General features: G+C 40.7%; 1 protein-coding gene across 3 annotated transcripts; it reads left to right on the plus strand.

Annotated features, from left to right (window-relative positions):
- The first annotated feature begins 1,714 nt into the window (after window positions 1–1,714).
- rnpc3 (RNA-binding region (RNP1, RRM) containing 3) lies at window positions 1,715–15,871 on the plus strand. 3 transcript variants are annotated; one of them, XM_055881453.1, is made up of 16 exons: window positions 1,715–1,786; window positions 3,620–3,779; window positions 5,320–5,367; window positions 5,468–5,577; window positions 5,669–5,758; window positions 6,784–6,895; window positions 9,670–9,738; window positions 10,062–10,201; window positions 10,556–10,681; window positions 11,395–11,555; window positions 12,896–13,075; window positions 13,564–13,658; window positions 13,825–13,883; window positions 14,045–14,177; window positions 14,412–14,487; window positions 15,259–15,871. In XM_055881453.1, exons 2-15 carry the CDS (start codon window positions 3,624–3,626, stop codon window positions 14,481–14,483), a joined length of 1,551 nt encoding a protein of 516 aa, XP_055737428.1. In that variant the 5' UTR covers window positions 1,715–1,786; window positions 3,620–3,623; the 3' UTR covers window positions 14,484–14,487; window positions 15,259–15,871. The 3 variants fall into 3 exon arrangements, with proteins under 3 accessions (XP_055737428.1, XP_055737427.1, XP_055737429.1); XM_055881452.1 differs by lacking the exon at window positions 15,259–15,871 and adding an exon at window positions 14,721–15,185; XM_055881454.1 differs by lacking the exon at window positions 15,259–15,871 and adding an exon at window positions 14,721–15,185 and having other exon boundaries at window positions 12,899–13,075.
- The last annotated feature ends 10 nt before the right edge of the window (window positions 15,872–15,881 follow it).

Consider the following 15,881-nt stretch of genomic DNA (forward strand, 5'->3'; position numbering starts at 1 on the left):
AATGTATGAACCAGACTTGTGGAGGTCTACAATTTATTTTCTGAGGTCTTGGCTGATTTCTTTTAATTTGCCCATGATTTCAAGCAGAGGCACTGAGATTGAAGGTATTGACTCAATTGACTCAAATTATGTCAAATAGCCCACCAGAAGCTTCTAAAGCCATGACATCATTTTCTGGAATTTTCCAAGCTGTTTAAAGGCACAGTCAACTTTGTGTATGTAAACTTCTAACCCACTGGAAATGTGATACAGTGAATTATAAGTGAAATAATAAAGTCGGTAAACAATTGTTGGAAAAATTACTTGTGTCATGCACAAAGTAGATGTCCTAACCGACTTGCCAAAACTATAGTTTGTGAACAAGAAATGTGTAGAGTGGTTGAAAAACAAGTTTTAATGACTCCAACCTAAGTGTATGTAAACTTCCAACTTCAACTGTACATTTACACTGCACCGAACACAAATCCCAAATCTCAGGGCTGTCAGTTTCATGTATGATTTGAGACAAAATGCATTTTAATTTTCTACTGTAAAGTGATATTGCTCTAAACACTGTAAAATATATTTTACAAATAAGTCCTTGATGGTCACTGTGAGAATGTCTCTCTCTCAATCCAATTCAATTCAATTCAAGGGCTTTATCTCTCCCTCTCCTCTCTCTCCCTCCTTCTCTCTCTCCCTCTCTCTCTCCCATAAAATTCCACCCAACCTCTGCCAGGGGCTTGGGCTGAGTGCGTAGTCCTGGGATGGGAAAAAAGTATACCGTTCCTCCCCTCACCTGTGAAATTTCAGAGGGAGCCAGGGTGAAAGGGGGCATTGTTTCCCCCCTAGAGGAATGCCCCGTGTTGTCCTCAAATAAAGGCTTCATTTGCACAGGAATTTGGAAGCTCCTTGAGACTTGAGAACATAGAGGAGATCTTGGGTTGATGTCCTCTGGTGGGACTGGTCACTAACTGGTCAGTGGGTTGTGTAACTGTAGATTAATATGCCCTAATTTTCAATGAGATATGAGTATGTGACAGTAAGGAACTTCTGTGATGATGATATCTGATGAGTTATTTTTCTTCATATTTCAGATTACTTTATCATACATTATAACATCCCAGATAGTAACCACCTGTTTGAGGGGCATTTTCAAAATTGTCTCTAGAAGCTTGCCTCTATCCAAGATGAAGTGTGACACAGGAAACTAGTTTGGCCTGGAATGAATGAGTGACAGAAGTTGACAATTTTGCTTGGCCAAATGCCAACTATACAGGCCCCTGAGAGAGAGAGCCACTTGGAGCCACTGCGGTCAATGCACTATGGTTAGGACAACTGGGGTAGTTGAGGAAATATATATTAATACTGGATTCATTGTCTTGTCTACAATAGTTTCAGGGGTTGTTGTTCCTCATTACTCAGACCAACTAAGTAATAACATTTACTTTCAGTTGTCTGTGTCTTCTTAGTAGTATCTCTAGACAATCAAAGACAAATAAAACGGTGATTATACCTACAATACTGTGATGTGCTTTGTGCAATGGGTTTCAAACTAAAACCTCTCATTTCCCATAGTTCATAAACTTTAGGGACCTGACTATTTTATTGATAATGTTGACCTCTACTGGTGAAAGGAAAGCGATACACTCAAGTAAGTAATCCTAGTGATGGACATCCTGATTAACCAACAGACTTTGAACTCTTGGTAGGCGGTCAAATGTGTAAACATCCAATCGTCGATCATTTTGGGCGGAAGTGGTTCGCATGCGCTTCTGGCTGCAAGAAAACCTATATTAGCTAGCAGGTATGTGGCAAAAATGGTTCTTTAAATTCATAAATGTATTTAATTACAATGAGCTACTCATTGAATGACGTGTTGTAATGTTATAGCTAAATGTACGACATTGAATGGTGGAGAATATGAATTAAACGCTAGTTACAAACATCCGTTTATCTAGCTGATGCATGTCCAATAGCTAGCTAACTACTGTACTTGCCTCGGAGCCTGAGTTGAGTTCATCGACAAAACGTTAGGTCTGTGTCTGGACGCTGTGGGATATTAGCTATCAGAAAGGAATAACCAAAGAAATCTTTGATATGTTGGATATCATACCGGTGTGGGTTTTGTTTGGCAGGCCGGGTTCGGACGGGAGGATTTCAGAGGATGAGCTAGCTGGTTTCATTTCGCTGATCAATGTATAAGTAACGTTCGAACAGGAATCTGTTGCAAAACGTCGTAAATAACAAGGCTGACAACAAACAACGCGTACAACGTTGTATAGCGGCAGAATAAGATACCCGGTAACATAGGGCGTGGGCTTTTTAATTACGTTTTTCACTCCCACTATATAATTCCCGAAAAATGTCTGTCCTCACTGGTAGTCTGGACAAACGTTAAGAATAAGCTACGTGGTTAGTTGATACCTACTCGGCAGCTAGTCAGCGAGATGAGTTGGTCATACTACTTTGTATGCGTTGTTTGTTGGCATCCTTGTACTTTACGAAGTTTTTGGAATAGATTCCTGTTGGAACGTTCCAACAGGAATTTACCCACCCACGTTAACTGCCAAGATAATGTTAATACTTGAGTAAATGACGAATACAAGGTCTATTGAAAGCAGATTCTTCCACACAGGTGTGGTTATTGAGTTGTTTAAAGGAAAATTCAATTTTCAAGATCCATAACTTTAAGAATACAGTTGGTATGATGCATTTTGTATCATATGATGCTGTGTTTTCAAGTACAATTGTATTGGTCGCATACGCATATGATGCTGCGTTTTGCCTCATATGATGCTGAATACTCATACCAGCTGTATTTCTGTTTTTGAAAGCTATATCTCTTGAAAACTTGATTGCTGACATGCAAAACATTTTGGGACTATATCAACAATGGACTAATGAAACGAATACCAAAAGATAGTTTATGGGTGGAGTTTTCCTTTAAGCAATTAACATACATCATGCTTTGGTTCATGTATTATAATGCTGTGTAGGTCATTCGTTTTTGCTACCATGGCTATGCCCCCATCCAAACGATGTAAACCATATGCCATGGTCACCAAATCTCAACCCAAATGAACACTTATGGGAGATTCTGGAGATGTGCCTGAGACAGCGTTTTCCACCAACAACAACAAAACACCAAATTATGGAATTTCTTGTGGAAGAATGGTGTCGCATCCCTCCAATAGAGTTCCAGACATTTATCTATGCCAAGGCGCATTGAATCTTTTCTGGCTCGTGGTGGCCCAACACCAAATTAATAACACACTTTATGTTGGCGTTTCCTCTATTTTGACAGTTAACTGTACACTACAGCAACTAGCTAGCCAGCACAGGTTGATCTCTCAATAATGTGGGTTATTTCCCAGCCTTGTCATTGATTCTCCTTTATCTGGACTCTGATCTGAGAACACAGGGTAGGTAAAAGCCCAGTTCCTATACATCACTACAGATAAAGTAATGGAGACAAGAGGTTCACACCATTGCAGATGCATACTTGCAAGCCACCATATTGCATTCATTCATCCCTCCCTCAACAGTAACATTAACTCTCGTGGCTTGTTAGCTTTCTTTTTCTATCCCCAGGTAATGTTACCGGGTTAGTCAACATATTCTGATTTATCTCTGACAGCGCTATGGCGGGTGAGGATGAGGAGTTGGTCCAGTCGAGGAAAAGTAGAACTCTGATCATCCGCCATCTTCCTGCTGACCTGTCCAGGGATGAGAAGCAGGATCTACTCAAGTACTTTGGTGCCGTGGGAGTCAGAGTGTTCTCTGATAAAGGAGTACTGGTAGGTCAGACCATGTAGCCCACTGCCATATCTTCAGTCTTAGGTGGCTACTGTCGTAAAACAGTAGATTTCTCACAATAAACAACACCATCATGACGACAAAACAACATGACATCAAAAAACACAATCCAATAGCACATTTAATAGATCACTGAAGCTGGAGACTCAAATCTCTTTGCGTTCCCGTTGTCTTGTCATTCTTCAGAACCGTTGTACGGCTGTGCGGTTGCCTAATTTTGCGCATGGGGAAGGAGCTTGCCTCTCACTTTGTTCATGGTGCCGGACAGACTTGTTTCCTCTGCAAGCAACTTGTTCGCCAATGACAGTGAAGTTAAGAAATTGTCCATGGTGACATTTCTCATAAGGTCTCCGACATTCGCTCACCTGCTGACCGATATAGATATTTTCACAGATATTGAAAGCCGTTCAACATGTACAATTACGCCTACTATGACTGTGTAGCCTACTCCAAGTATGGCCAGAGTAAACTGATAAGACTGCTTTTATTTAGTGGACTGAAGTAGGGTACATACCATTTTAAGATTAGAATGGATCAGTACAATAGAATGCCCCCCCCCCCCTGTTCTTCATTCATAATTGGTGATTACATAATTATGCATCGTTTGCTTCCCCTCGCTCATCAACTCACCCATTCTCCCCTTTTCTCCCCATCATACTGGAGAATACGTTTCCACTTCTCCAGAGTCCAATTGTGGCAAGCTTTACACTACTCCAGCTGATTGTTGGCATTGCGCATGGTGATCTTAGGCTCCCGACGAACAGTTCTTGTGCTGACGTTGCTTCCAGAGGCAGTTTGGAACTTGATAGTGAGTGTTGCAACCGATGACAAACGATTTTTACGCACTTCAGCACTTGGCGATCCCGTTCTGTGAGCTTGTGTGGCCTACCACTTCGCGGCTGAGCCGTTGTTGCTCCTAGACGTTTCCACTTGACAATAACAGCACTAACAGTTGACCGGAGCAGCTCTAGAAGGGCAGAAATTTGATGAACTGACTTGTTGGAAAGGTGGCATCCTATGATGTGCCACGTTGAAAGTCACTGAGCTCTTCAGTAAGGCTATTCTACTGCCAATGTTTGTCTATGGAGATTGCATGGCTGTGTGCTCGATGTTATACACCTGTTAGCAACGGGTGTGGCTGAAATAGCCAAATCCACTAATTTGAAGGAGTGTTGGGGAGACATACTTTTGTCTACATATAGTGTATGTGTGAAATTCATTTTGGTATAGTTTAGATTCAGTTTTGAGGCAATTATTGGTGTGATTATCAGAGAAGGAGAGGCCGTGGGGAAAACAATACAAAAAAGTTACTTGTCCTCCTCAAACTGGTTCTAGCTCCATTTCTTTTTATGATATTAAGATTTTAGCACCAACAGTGTGTTGTTTAGACTTATTTAGGAAAAGTCAAGGACGGATATTGACTTAAATGGCAGAGTAATAAATAACTACAAAATCATGAACAGTCACAATGACTGCTTTAGCGGTTCTCGTGCTAATGCAATTCAATCCTTATACCTCCAGAGACACACAGCCTTTGCAACATTTGCGAGTGAAAAGTCTGCAGCAAAGGTAGGCTAATTGTTTCTGCCTTCAGTAGCAGTTCATTATCATATTACATGATGTAAATTAGAATTCTAGTAAAACCTGTATTCTCTCCCCTGTCCTGCAGGCTCTGAGCAGGCTTCACCAGCTACAGATCCTCAACCATACCCTGGTGGTGGAGTTTGCCAAAGACCAGGAACATGTTACAGTGCTGAAAGACCCACCTGTGTCAGACAGGTAATTTACCTCAACTAGGTGAGGCAGTCAAATATGTTCAATTGTAAAGCAGAACTTGTCTAGTGTGTATTAAACCCTTTATTCTTCTCAGTGCAACAGATGGCAAAGATGTGAAGAAGAAAAAGGAAGTGACACAACCGAGTATACCACTAATAGAGACTGGCACTGCACCCAAACTCGGGTAATTGTGTGCCTGCATGTGTGTGTCTTGAGACTGATGCTGTGCGTGTGTGTGTGTGTGCTGCCTGGGGGGAGACTGACTAAGACTCAGCCGGAATCTCCAATGAGGAGCTGTCAGCATTCTCATGTCCAATTGTAACCCCAGGTCTCAGGTCTGTGGCTGAGCACATCAGCAATGGCAGGTCAGGTCTGTGGCTTGGTGCTCGGCAGTGACATCAGCAGTGGCAGGACATCTGCCGCTGCCAGTTGGTGGCACCAGGTGGCCTTTGATAAAGACACTCAGGGCTGAGGTGTAAGGTGTCATGCCACTATGAGAAGTCTCCTATCCTATACATCACACACATGGGAGGTTGATTTGTCTGTCAGTTATTTGAGAGTATGTGCATAATCGTTGTTGGATGAAATGCATGTGTACAGTAATTTTTTGTAATTACGTGGCTTTGAAGCTCCAGTAAGCCTACAGCAAGACTTGCAGCAAGTTGTGCTTTAGGGGCGGTTTCTCATTCCTATACTGAAAGTGTTTTTCAGTCCAGGAATAGGCTTATTCCAGGAAAGCAGCCCATTGAGTTCATGTTCCCTGCACAGTCAGTTACAAAATATTATTTTTAATGCAGGTAATGGCTTTTTTAATTAAAAGGCCCCCATACCCTGAGTGTAAATAGACTTTCAATTTAATGAGTTTCAGCCTCTATGGCTGGCCCAGCACTGAACAGGGCCTAGTCTAAGCTCAGACCTTAGTCATTACATGAGAACAGACCTTGAATAGATGCTGAGATAGCATACTGTTCCCAACGTCCCTGAAGAGGAAGTGTGATATTGAGTGTATTTCAGTCGCATAGCCAAAGCCCGCTACTAAACCTCGGTAGCCTGCTTACATATTTATGCGGCCCCATTATTTAGACATATATTGTTTCTGGTATTATTCTTGCGTGTTGGGAGACCGTACGTTCGTAGGTAGCGCTTGACATGTTTTATGTGCTAATTATTCTCTTTCCTGTGGCTTTTTTTGTCCCTCATTCGCTGTAGGTTGAAATTTCAATCAAATCCCAGTCTGAAATATTTATATCCACCTCCTTCGAATGGGATCCTGACAAACATAACACATGCCCTTCTGAGCGTACCAAACTTTTACGTTCAGGTGAGTATATCTTGCAAAGTGATATTTCCTTCTGTGTTGGTTTATTTTAGAAATCATGCTGGGAAATGTATTTATTCAAATATATATTATTCCTCATATCTCTGCTTTTATTTATTCCCCAGTTAGATGTCCTTCTTTTAACCTTAGAGAAAAACAATTGTGTTAACAAAATATTGACTCAGAACATTAAAAAAAAGCGTTATCCCTAGTGTTTGTTTTTTTACCACATCCAACACACTTTAAAGATCATACAGAAAATGATTGTGCGTTGCAAATTATAATATTAAGACTAAGTGGGAGGCATGAGTAAAGGGTTTAACATTTGCCTCCATGCTACTGGGCTGCCCTTCTTACTCTGTGGAAACTATTCACATTTGGAGTAGCTCATAATGGTCTCTTGGTGGCGCTAGTGTGTTGTGGAAGAGCATGCCATTGTCCTAACAATGCAGGCACTCTCCTCACTCACTACCTCACCCACTGTATAGTTCCATTGGTAAACGTTGCAGACATATGCTTTCCTTGCAATCTGTGTTGCATATGAAGCTGAGGTCACAATGACTGTGTGTTTGTGTTGCATAGATGTCAAAACCAGTAGATGGTGATAATGCTGATTAGAGGTCGACCGATTGTGATTTTTCACCGCCGATACCGATTATTGGAGGACCCCAAAAATGCCGATACCGATTAATCTGACTATTTATTTTTAAATACATATATATATATATATATATATATATATATATATATATATATATATATATATATATATATATATATATATATATATATATATATATTTGTAATAATGACAATTACAAAAATACTGAATGAACACTTTTATTTTAACTTAATATAATACAGAAATAAAATCAATTTAGTCTCAAATAAATAATGAAACATGTTCAATTCAGTTTAAATAATGCAACAACAAAGTGTTGGAGAAGAAAGTAAAAGTGCAATATGTGCCATGTAAAAAAGCTAACGTTTAAGTTCCTTGCTCAGAACATGAGAATATATGAAAGCTGGTGGTTCTTTTAACATGAGTCTTCAATATTCCCAGTTAAGAAGTTTTAGGTTGTAGTTATTATAGGACTATTTCTCTCTATACCATTTGTATTTCATATACCTTTGACTATTGGATGTTCTTATAGGCACTTTAGTATTGCCAGCCTAATCTCGGGAGTTGATAGGCTTGAAGTCATAAACAGGGCTGTGCTTCAAGCATTTATAAGAGCTGCTGTTTGAATGAATGCTTATGAGCCTGCTGCTGCCTACCACCGCTCAGACTGCTCTATCAAATATCAAATCATATACTTAATTATAAAATAATAAACACACAGAAAAATGAGCCTTTGGTCATTAATATGGTCAAATCCGGAAACTTTCATTTCGAAAACAAAACGTTTATTCTTCCAGTGAAATACGGAACCGTTCTATATTTTATTGAATGGGTGTCAGCCCTAAGTCTAAATATTGCTGTTACATTGCTCAACCTTCAATGTTATGTCATAATTATGTAAAATTCTGGCAAAATAATTACAGACTTTGTTAGGAATAAATGGCCATTCAACAGTTCGCAACAAGCCAGGCGGCCCAAACTGCTGCATATACCCTGACTCTGCTTGCACTGAACGCAAGAGAAGTGACACAATTTCCCTAGTTAATATTGCTTGCTAACATGAATTTCTTTTAACTACATATGCAGGTAAAAAAAATATTCTGTGTATTGATTTTAAGAAAGGCATTGATGTTTATGGTTAGGTACATTATTGCAACGAATGTGCTTTTTTTGCGAATGCGCTTTTGTTAAATCATCACCCGTTTGGCCTAGTTGAAGTAGGCTGTGATTCGATGATAAATTAACAGGCACTGCATTGATTATATGCAACGCAGAACAAGATAGTTAACCTAGTAATATCATCAACCATGTGTAGTTAACTAGTGATTATGTGAAGATTGTTTTTTATAAGATAAGTTTAATGCTAGCTAGCAATTTTACCTTGACTCCTTGCAGCCACAAGGTTCTTTTGATGGTGCACTCGCGTAACCGGTGGTCAGCCTGCCACGCAGTCTCCTCGTGGATTGCAATGTAATCGGCCATAATCGGCATTCCACAAAGGCAGATTACCGATTGTTATCGGCCATGCCGATTGATCGGTCGACCTCTAGTGCTGATGTCATCCACGTATTCCTATTGAAAACTCCTGTTGGCGCATGAAGCCGAAAGTATTTCAATTTGAATTGTGCCATATTGCTGAATGGCACCAAAAAATCGCTGCGGATCATGGTGAAAGTGGCCATAACTCGCAAAGGATCATGGTTGATGTAGTCGTTTCATCCTGACAGAGGGTCAACTATAGCCTCCTCGTAGCCTGCTCACCCGTGATTTGTTTGTGTCAGCATGTATGATGACAAATGTAGTAGTCAGAATGGATCACTATTTCATCAAATATTTCGATTTGTACCGAACGTTCAAATAATTCACTGTGGGTATTGAACTTGTTCATAATAAACTAATTTTAACATTTTTGGGGGGCCGATCTGGCGATCATAATTTACACATTAGCCGCCTAGCAAAGCTTGTGACTTCGCGCTCCAGACGAGACACTTGGGGCCTGGTTGCTAGTGTGTGTTTGTGATGTTAGCACAGTCACGCCAATCTGCCCAGACGTTTTACAATAAATAATTTGATGCAGAGCTTCAGCTAGCTAAGCCTTTAAGTAGTGGAGCATTGTAGTCTGGGTGCTACAGTACCGTGTGTTGTCATCCAACAGGTCCTTCACCTGATGAACAAGATGAACCTACCGTCTCCGTTCGGCCCCATCACAGCAAGACCTCCGATGGTGAGATTACCGGATCGCACGCCAACACACAGATTAGTAGATTATATACTACCTTCATTTCATATTCTAAAACACAGATTAATAATTTATAGATTATTCAATAGCTAGATTAAGGGGACCATACTCCGAAAAGCCCCAGAATATTGTCACAACTAGACTAGATTGTCCAATACCTGTATATTATACACTAGTTAGATTTCAATCCCATCTGTGGATGTAGACTAGTGTTACAACTTTGTGTGTGATTGTATGAAAGATTGTGTACTGTAGCAGGTATTGTAAATTCAGGCCTCAATGAATATACTCTCTCTTTCTACCCTTAGTATGAGATGCATCCTGCCCCTCCTCCACCAATGCCGCCCCCCTATCCTCCCCAATACCCCCCCTTACCAGCAGATGAGATGGACCTCTCCAGCCAGGAGGGGTCTGAGTATGAGAGTGGAGATGACGAGGACAAAGAGAGGTGAGGGACCAATCACACTACTTTATTGGCGATTGATTGAAATTTCAACCAATAAAGTCAGTTTAGAGGCTGCCCCCGTCAATGTATTTTGGTCTCAAGCCAAATGATTACAAGAGAGATGAGATTTTGGCGTTTTTGTGTGGTAGCTGTACCTGTTTTATTTTTCTTCACAGCTAGGAATTTGCACGAGCATATCCAAATGGGTTGTTGCAATGAATGTTGAGTCACATTATTCTGACAATATTTCACAGTATACCACTATTTCCCCTGTGCCATTTCTAGAGCAGTCATCATTTGCACAGTGGCATGAATGTCTAGGCTGCCTTTATTTTCTTTTGTTGATTTCTTCTCCAGGATGATTCGCCTGATGGGTCTGGTCAACCAAGCATGCAAGAGACCTCTGAGAACTAAAGTGTCCTCCAAGAGAAAGAAACCCAAGTTCAAGGACCTTCTCTTTGTCCCCAAGCCCGACTCTCAGAGGTACTCAGCCGCTCATGCACATCAACCCTCTCCCTTTTCTTCTTAATCTATTCTCAACTTTAAAATATGCAGTTTTCTGTTTGAAAGGTACAGGGTTGTCTGTCTGAAGGGCCAGACAACACAACTAGCTGTGAAGGATTTGTCCTCCTTCCAGATATTTCTTACTCGTAATAGTCCACCAATGTGGCTTCGACTGCATATTGGATATCTGCCTACACCTTGTGTAACCCCAAAATAGATCAGACCACAAACTCAGTTTGAAGAGTGTAGAAATACAACAAACGCACCCTAAATGTTCCCTAAGTCTACTCAGTGGCCTGGGAAATATCAAGCTGACCAGAAAAAAATATTAACAAGCTAGATTCACAGATAAATACAGTTTACTATGCCCAGTGCCAGACCTTGGTGTTTAGTGGGGTATGTTAGCTTTCTTGTACCAGACTCTGGTGTTTAGTGGGGTGTTTAGTGGGTTATGTTAGCTTTCTTGTACCAGACTCTGGTGTTTAGTGGGGTGTTTAGTGGGGTATGTTAGCTTTCTTGTACCAGACTCTGGTGTTTAGTGGGGTATGTTAGCTTTCTTGTACCAGACTCTGGTGTTTAGTGGGGTATGTTAGCTTTCTTGTACCAGACTCTGGTGTTTAGTGGGGTATGTTAGCTTTCTTGTACCAGACCCTTGTGTTTAGGGGTATATTTTAGCTTTCTTGTGGTCTCAGTGCTCCAGGGCCCATCTTGCAGCCATCAGATGTGTTTGAGCAGCCCCAGCCCTGCGGACAGAAGAAGATTGAGTTCCACATTTCAGCAGACATGTCAGCCATACTGGAAGGAGGAGGAGGCAACTCCACCCAGCAACAGGAGCCCACTGAGGAGGCTGAAGGTAGGGCCTTCGACTCGGACTCGCCACAAGGCCAGGCTGCACCACTCTGGGAAACATACCGACTACCCACAGTTTCAGTGGTCTAAGGTTACATCCAAAATGGCACCCTATTTCCTATATAGTGCACTACATTTGGCTTTGGTCAAAAGGAGTGCACTATATAGGGAATAGGGTGCCATTTCAAAATGAATCCATAAGTAATTTACAGTACTAGTCAAAAGTTTGGACACACCTACTCACTCGAGGGTTTTTCTTTATTCTTTATTGTAGAATAATAGTGAAGACATCAAAACTATGAAATGGCACATATGGAATCATGTAGTAACCCAAAAAGTGTTAACCAAATCAAAATAGGTTATAGGCCACACAAAGGTTATAATACAGCTTTAGCATATTTTAGCCCATTTTGAATGGTAATAATGAGTACTCATAGAATTATGTGAAAGGAATTTGAATTGGAGCATCTGTGATTCCATGTTTACAATACATGGATTAATTTCAATCAGTAGCCGCACCCCTAGAGGAATCACAGGATATGCTGTATTGTATTTTAACGCTTCTATAGAATGCACTATAGAATTATCAAAGCAGGAAGGTGTTTCACTATCAGGATTAGAGAAATGTCATCTTTTGGCACTGTTGTCGTCACCTGCCACCCTGACTGGCTGTCTCAGCTTGTCTTATCTTCTGTCTCTTATAAGCCACCCTCTTCCCATGAATCCACTCTCGTCCCAACTCCCGAGAAATAAAACATATCTAAAAAATCCAGGGCAAAAGATTGTCTAATGCATAGAAGACAAACTGGCAGGTTGGTTTTTGGATTAGTCTTGTTTTGGGGCGCTGATAAACAACCCGTTTTAAATTATGCGAAGGGGGTTGGGGTGTGATGAGGAGGATCATTTGAAAAAAGGATCTAGTTCTCTACTGAGAACGTATCAGAACAGCCCTGGCGTTCCGCCGCGGTGGGCGAGCACGCGCAAGCTGGATGTGTGTGACAAGTTTCCAGAGGTTTTTTATAAGCTCGCTGCTCTTCATCATTTTGTGTGTGTGTGTGTGCGCGCACCTCAGAGTTAACCTCCAGGCTACAGTTCCCAACTACTTTTTTTCCTCAGCCTCAAGTGAAAGTTCCATGGAGCAGTGCGTGCTGAAGGCTCTGTTTTAAAACTGCATAGCAGTCAGTAGCAGTCAACAAATGCTTTAACAAACGTATAATTTATTGCAGCTTGTCCACTCATTACAGTAGACTGGTTCAGCCTAAACACATAAGATTTCCAATGTATTTATTACATAAGCCAAATGTAACATGACAATTGAGACTAATAATCCCCTATTTGTCCCAGTAGCAGCTGAGGAGATGCAGGCCACCACCACTACAGAGGAGGATCCAGGGGAGGGCTTTGGGAAGATCTACCCTGCCGCCCAGGCCTCCCAACTGGAGGAGGACAGTGATGAGGACGAGGATGTCCCCAATGATGTCATCTCCAGGAAGGAACTGGATAAGGGACGGCTGTCCAGAGACGGTACACTTACCTACCAGATCACTAGTCTGTTACTACAGCCTTTGATCAACAGACAGAGACGGTACACTTCTCACTTTACCAGACCACTACACTACTCTATCTGGGTAGCTCAGACGCCACTCTCTAAGCATTTCAATGTTTGAAAGGGCACCATTACTTGAAAAGTCTGAGAGAAATGCGTAGTGTCTGGATTTGTAACTGTTGTGAAGCGTTGTTGGCAATGGGTCCGCTAGGCTGGTTGTTTGGTTGCAGCTCACTTGTTTATAAAGATCAAATGGAAAAGAAAATGGGGGTGTTGAGATCAAACATGCTTTTTAATGTAGCAATGTATTCTGACTGTAGGGAGTGACTCAATGTTTGGCCTTGAATTGAAATAAGGTTTGAATTGCCATCAGATTGGCAGAGGCACCCCTGTGGTCTTCTGTAGCTGTGTTTATTGAAGTAGGACTGGGGTTGACTGGGTTCTTCTCTTACCTCTTTTAAACCAGAGATAAAAAGGATGTCTGTGTATAAAAATTATGAACCTGGAGAGCCGACCAGCAGACTTTACGTGAAGAACATCGCCAAGTCAGTGGAAGAGAAAGTAGGTACCTTTATACTATAGAATTGGCAAACATTCAATATGTATGTTTATTTTACACACATTTGCTTCTTGTCTTCTGCTTCTACTGTCTAATTGCATCAAATCATGTACAATGTGATGTTAAGATGACTATGTTGATGGTAGCTATTTGTTCTCTGTATTGCAGGATCTGAAATACATCTATGGGCGATACATCGACGTTTCATCTGAGGCAGAGAGAAATATGTATGTATGAAGACATTTCTTGCAGTGTACGGTGCTTCAAATAAAAAATGTAGGATATCTTCATGAGAACGATGTGCGCCACTTCTCTCCCCCAGGTTTGACATAGGGAATGTGTAGACTAGGTATCAGTGAGAATAACCTCTCCGTTGTCTCTGCCTAAGGTTTGACATAGTGCTGATGAAGGAGGGTCGTATGAAGGGCCAGGCATTCGTTGGTCTCCCAAGTGAGAGGAGTGCAGAGAAGGCCCTGAGAGACACCAACGGTTACGTCCTCTATGACAAGCCCCTCGTCGTCGTATCCTTTACTTCTAATCCCTTATAAACAGACCAATATATACTTTCAACAATCATTAAGAATATACTTGTTTAGTTCGTTTAAAAAATGTAATCAAAACAGTTTTAACAGTTATAAAGCTGGGTTGGTTTTGAAATTTTTCAGAGATACATATTACGCTTAGTGGATCACAGTTTGTGTGATGTTTCCTGTACAATATTTTAACTCTTTCAGACCTTAACTCAGACCTTCCAGTCGTTTGCCAGGTCTGCCAGACCTAAAGCGGACACCCCGGACCCCAAGAAAGGACCCAAACGAACCCGATGAACAGGTGAGAATCGTTCTTCTGCTCTTCTAGGTCCATATTATGTTGTCTCACTGACTTTTGAAAAAGAGAAATGGAACTCTTGAAATATAACTCCTGTGCTGAATGTTGATTCAAAGATAGGCCTAATCTGAGAAATTCAAGCTATTTATTTGTGAAATTATAGTAGTTCTGTATATAAAACATGATCCCTATATTTATCTAAAACACTATCTGTATCTTTAAATTTTTTGTTGAAGATATTGATGTCAAGTTGAAGTTACATGGTGATAGTGTGGCCCAGCAGTCAGTACCATTCGTATCCTTCTGATTCTGTCATATCCTTTCCAAAGCACATCATACCATCACGATTCCTGTGTTTTCCTCCTCTTTGGTACACATTAGACCCATAGACAACCATGCCGTTCTGAAATTACCTTGGAGTTAAAACGCCAAACATTAAGCATAGCTCTCATATCCAGTGAAATCAATAGCAGTTTTACAATGATAGGTTACAACCTAACTGCCTAACATAATTTTTTTTAAAGAAATCACAGTATACAGGCTTATGGGTTTTTCTTTTCTGATGAGGGACATAATACACACCTGTTTGTATCCTTCCAACATGCACACACTGATTCTTGCAGAAATGGTAGCGCCTGGAGTCAGTGTTATTTATCTGAAATGTTCTTCTCCCCTGATAATAAAAAAAAATGTTGCTGTGAGATGTAGTATTTTTAATCTGTGAAAATCAATATTCAATATTTGACATCTCCCCTGTTTGGTTCTGAACTACAGGTGATGGAATCCTCTGCAAACTGAAGACAACACGTTAGGAATATAATTTCTTCAGTTTTTTTTTTTTTTAAATAAAATATTTTTTATATATATTGTCTGTCTATAAATACCTACTAGTCCACTGTAAGGTCTTTTTTTGTTTAATAGTTTTTTTTATGGTACATGTTACATAATCACACAATGTCAAATTTGCCTAATTAGAAAATATAAATATGAATTTACACAATTTTGTATCATTGGTGAACTATCTGTAGGATCACAGGAGTTTTTAACCTCAGAGAAAGTGAGAACTGAACAGGAAAGAGAGAGTAGGTAAATATAGACAGTGAAAGCAATTTGAAATCTGAATTGGCTGTGAGCTGCAGCAACAGATGGTGGTGTCAACGCTGTAGACTAGAGTAACACACTCCTGACGAGACAAACAAACACGGACTGTGAGAGATGCTGGTAGGCAGGGACTGAGTCCGTAAACTTGGCTGTACCCTGCTGGCTGTACTCTGGATTCGTGATGATTGCTAGATTTTATTGGGGATGGGGCAAAGTGCACACTGGAGGAAGGTGAGCAGTGCAATTAAAACAGACATTGTTTTTTATTAAAGTCACGTTTCTTGTATTGTCAGTCC

Source organism: Salvelinus fontinalis, chromosome 25 (assembly GCF_029448725.1).
Source record: "Salvelinus fontinalis isolate EN_2023a chromosome 25, ASM2944872v1, whole genome shotgun sequence".
NCBI classification, from domain to species: domain Eukaryota; kingdom Metazoa; phylum Chordata; class Actinopteri; order Salmoniformes; family Salmonidae; genus Salvelinus; species Salvelinus fontinalis.

What these genes read in the sequence shown, in the direction of transcription:
- rnpc3 (XM_055881453.1), top strand. Translation starts at nt 3,624, where the DNA reads ATGGCGGGTGAGGATGAGGAGTTGGTCCAGTCGAGGAAAAGTAGAACT. An exon ending in GGCACTGCACCCAAACTCGG is followed by an intron (nt 5,759 to 6,783) that starts GTAATTGTGTGC and finishes CATTCGCTGTAG; the next exon opens with GTTGAAATTTCAATCAAATC. An exon ending in CCCAAGCCCGACTCTCAGAG is followed by an intron (nt 10,682 to 11,394) that starts GTACTCAGCCGC and finishes TTGTGGTCTCAG; the next exon opens with TGCTCCAGGGCCCATCTTGC.